The following is a 3,991-nucleotide window of genomic DNA, read 5'->3' as shown; positions in this document are numbered from 1 at the left end:
TCGATAAAACATATTTTTTAACGGGGAGTAATATACGCACTTTCAATACATCAACCGCGCTAGGTGACCAATAGATGAATTTGTCCCATGATTGAATTCCCATCTCGTAATTTCTGCGTAAAGCCAGTAAGCAAAAGTAATTTGAGAATTAGGTTTTTTAGGCGGGGCGACACAAGCTAGTCACTTAATTCCCGCCCCGTTATTGAAGAGGCAGAGTGCGAGCACAGAAAAAGATAATGCACTCAAGCGATTGAGGGAGAGGAAGACAGGCAGAGCTGGACAACTTGACTATTTTTAAACGAGACAGTATCCCTCCGTGCTGTGCGCTTGTGTGGTTACAAACAGGAGCCTACTAACATGGGATTCTGAATTGCCTGTCAACTAAAAATCTATTCGGAAAATAAGGACATTACCGAGGATTATTACGGCAAATAACGGTTCAACTCAACTGCCTGGTTTGATATTTTAATATGCGTGCTACCAGTGGTATATTATAGACTCATTGTTTTCCATTCTAACTTTCACAGCATTGTTGCCTTCAATTTGGTAAACATGTGAAGCGTATCGTGCTTTAAAAAAATCGACTGGATTTGGAACTGTAACAACAAGCACATTTTTATCCCTCTTTGTAATTCGCATACTGTTCACAGGAAAAACGTTTTGCGGAGTTTGACCATAGGAGATAACTTTAATACTGATTAAAGTTATCTCGCCAACTTGGAACTCACGGATATGCTACAATGCTTTCATCAGATTTGACAGTGGGGAAATTTACACGTTGGGCACCAGTTTTTTTCCTCCAAGCAATTTTTCTCATGGGATGAAATATTTAACTTCTATTTTCTGTTTTAATACGTGAAGTATTTCGTGATACATACACTTTCCTGATATCACCATGGATGTTTTTAATTTGAGGATTGCCATTTTACTGTGGTGCCAACTTGTTATTGTTGCATCCAGCTTGGAGATCGGAGCCTATGATCTAGAGAGAGGCAGACATGCAAAATGCGAACCCATCACCATCCCCATGTGCCAGGGCATTGGCTACAATATGACAAGAATGCCCAACTTCATGAAATATGCAAGCCAAGCAGAGGCCAGCATCAAACTGAATGAGTTTTCCCCTCTCGTGGAATATGGCTGTGACATTCACCTGCGCTTTTTCCTCTGCTCCCTCTACGTCCCCATGTGCACTGACAAAGTGTCCACCACCATTCCTGCCTGCCGACCAATGTGTGAGCAGGCCAGGCAGAAGTGCTCTCCCATCATGGAGAAGTTCAGCTTCGGCTGGCCTGACTCACTGGACTGCTCCAAGCTTCCCACTAAAAATGACCCCAACTCCCTCTGCATGGAGGCGCCTGAGAATGACACAAAGCAGGAGACCAAGAAGGGGGAGGGCATGCTCCCGGTGCCCCCCAGACCCAGGCAGCCCAGCTCAGGTACCAGCGGGCGCTCTGGCACCAGCCTGGGCTCCTGCGAGAACCCGGAGAAGTTCCAGTACGTGGAGAAGAGCCAGTCGTGCGCCCCACGCTGCTCCTCTGCAGTAGACGTGTTCTGGTCAAAGAAGGACAAGGACTTTGCCTTCATCTGGATGGCGGTGTGGTCCACACTCTGCTTTGTCTCCACCGCCTTCACCGTCCTCACCTTCCTGCTGGACCCGCAGCGCTTCCAGTACCCGGAGCGGCCCATCATCTTCCTCTCCATGTGCTACAATGTCTACTCGGTGGCCTTCGTCATCCGCTCGGTGGCTGGGGCCGAGAACATCGCCTGTGACCGGGAGAATGGCGAGCTCTACATCATCCAGGAGGGGCTGGAGTCCACGGGCTGCACCATCGTATTCCTCATCCTTTACTACTTTGGTATGGCCTCATCCATCTGGTGGGTCATCCTCACCCTCACCTGGTTCCTGGCCGCTGGTAAGAAGTGGGGCCACGAGGCCATCGAGGCCCACAGCAGCTACTTCCACATGGCCGCCTGGGGCATCCCAGCCATGAAGACCATAGTCATCCTCACCATGAGGAAGGTGGCCGGGGACGAGCTGACGGGGTTGTGCTACGTAGGCAGCATGGATGTCAACGCCCTGACTGGCTTCGTGCTCATCCCTCTGTCCTGCTACCTGGTCATTGGCACCTCCTTCATCCTCACGGGCTTCGTAGCGCTCTTCCACATCCGCAAGATAATGAAGACAGGCGGCACTAACACGGAGAAGCTGGAGAAGCTGATGGTGAAGATCGGTGTGTTCTCCATCCTGTACACGGTGCCCGCCACCTGCGTCATCATATGCTACTTCTATGAGAGGCTCAACATGGACTACTGGAAGTTCCGGGTTCTGGAAAGCAAGTGTGTTTCATTCCCTGGACGCCGGAACGAGGACTGCTCCCTGGAGGAGTCGGTGCCCACCGTGGCGGTGTTCATGCTGAAGATCTTTATGTCTCTGGTGGTGGGCATCACCAGCGGTGTGTGGGTGTGGAGCTCCAAGACCCTGCAGACCTGGCAGGGTCTGTGCAACAGGAAGCTGGCGGTGCGGACTAGCAGGAAGCCCTGTGGCAGTGTCAGCTGCAGCAGCTCCCACTGCCACTATAAGGCCCCAGCCGTGGTGCTCCACATGTCCAAAACAGACTCTTACATAGAGAGCCCAACACACGTCTGACACTTCAAGTGACATTTCTCAAAGTGTTTTGTAAAGACAATGCCAAAGGGAAAGGAGGTTATTTTGTTATGTGATCATTTGAAAAGCTCAGGTTGGACTGCATCTGATGTTCGTTGAGTAGCAATACCTGAAAGTGACAGTGTTTGTGCTGTCGTTTGGGAACATTATCCAAATTGTTTGCAGTTAAACCACACAGTTTGGTGCAAAAGCAAAATCAGATAAGCTTCTAAAGGGAACATTTATTGTATAGCATGCCATACAATTGGTTGTTTCTGCTTAACTAACTGAACATGAATGCAAAAGAGAACTGGCATGGATGTATCAATATTTGGTTTATGCTCCCCTCCCTGTAAGTTTATTTATTGTGTTGTATATTTAATTGCAAGTTCTTCATGGTGTTTCATAAGTTTTTGTATATTGTATGTAAGTGCACGTACTAAAGAGTTATGAGATGAATATAGGGTCTGTTGAGATGTACAAGTGCCTTTTGAATATGTATATTTTTTTTAAAAATTGACGTTAATAAAACATATTTATATATTTTCACTGATGACTTTACTCTCTCCATTACTTTACAACATATGTCAACTTGTTAGGGGTAGTTGTCATAAACATGAGCAAAGCAAAGACATTCTACAATAGTATAAAAATGTTTTGGTTTAAATAACTGCTTTGAGAATATTCATTTTGCCAAAAAACATTTTGATTTAGATTTGCTACAGTGCCTCTTCAAATTGACAAGCTCTACAGTGGTCATTTTTGTTGAGGTAATAATGATCTAAGATGCAAGAATATATTGTATGAATAAAATAAATATATCATTAGTTTGGGTGACGTTCCTACATGTATTCATTTTTGTTTATTTTTCAGTAGACTTTGATGACCTTGTGGACCCACCTACAGTATGAAGCTCTCACTGGCAAAACTAGTCATATTTTCCCAAGTGACATCAGCTGTTCATTTTATATGCCCTTTCATGTATAACTCTGTCCTTGCATTGCATCAGTGTTCTGTCACATTTGTGGAATACAAAATGCTTGAGTAAAATGTGAACAAAAAGCTGTGTGTTCCACACAGTTAAGCCTTGTACCAAATTTGTGGTCGGTTGACAAAAGGGTTAATATTTTTTTAACCTGCAGCCTCAGTTGAGGTGGAAAACAGTCAGCTCCTCCAGGCCTCTCTGCCTGCCTGTGTTTGTGAAGCTATGCTGAACTTTCTGTTTTCCAATGAAACATCATCTCCAGCAAAAAATAACTTACATGGGGTGACAGCATTCCATGGTGCGGGAAAGAGAGAGACAGAGTTTTAACGATGTCATGACACTGCCTTTAAGGACATTTT

The 3,991-nt window shown here is 45.6% G+C and overlaps 1 protein-coding gene across 1 annotated transcript; it reads left to right on the top strand.

Moving 5' to 3' along the window:
- The first annotated feature begins 218 nt into the window (after window positions 1–218).
- Window positions 219–3,602, top strand: LOC109872489 (frizzled-9). The gene has a single exon (XM_020463741.2). It carries the CDS (start codon window positions 896–898, stop codon window positions 2,648–2,650), a length of 1,755 nt encoding a protein of 584 aa, XP_020319330.1. The 5' UTR covers window positions 219–895; the 3' UTR covers window positions 2,651–3,602.
- The last annotated feature ends 389 nt before the right edge of the window (window positions 3,603–3,991 follow it).

The sequence above is a fragment of the Oncorhynchus kisutch genome, linkage group LG28, assembly GCF_002021735.2.
Source record: "Oncorhynchus kisutch isolate 150728-3 linkage group LG28, Okis_V2, whole genome shotgun sequence".
Classification (NCBI taxonomy): Eukaryota; Metazoa; Chordata; class Actinopteri; order Salmoniformes; family Salmonidae; genus Oncorhynchus; species Oncorhynchus kisutch.
The sequence above is the reverse complement of the archived record's forward strand: the minus strand, read 5'-3'. Positions and strand labels throughout refer to the sequence as shown.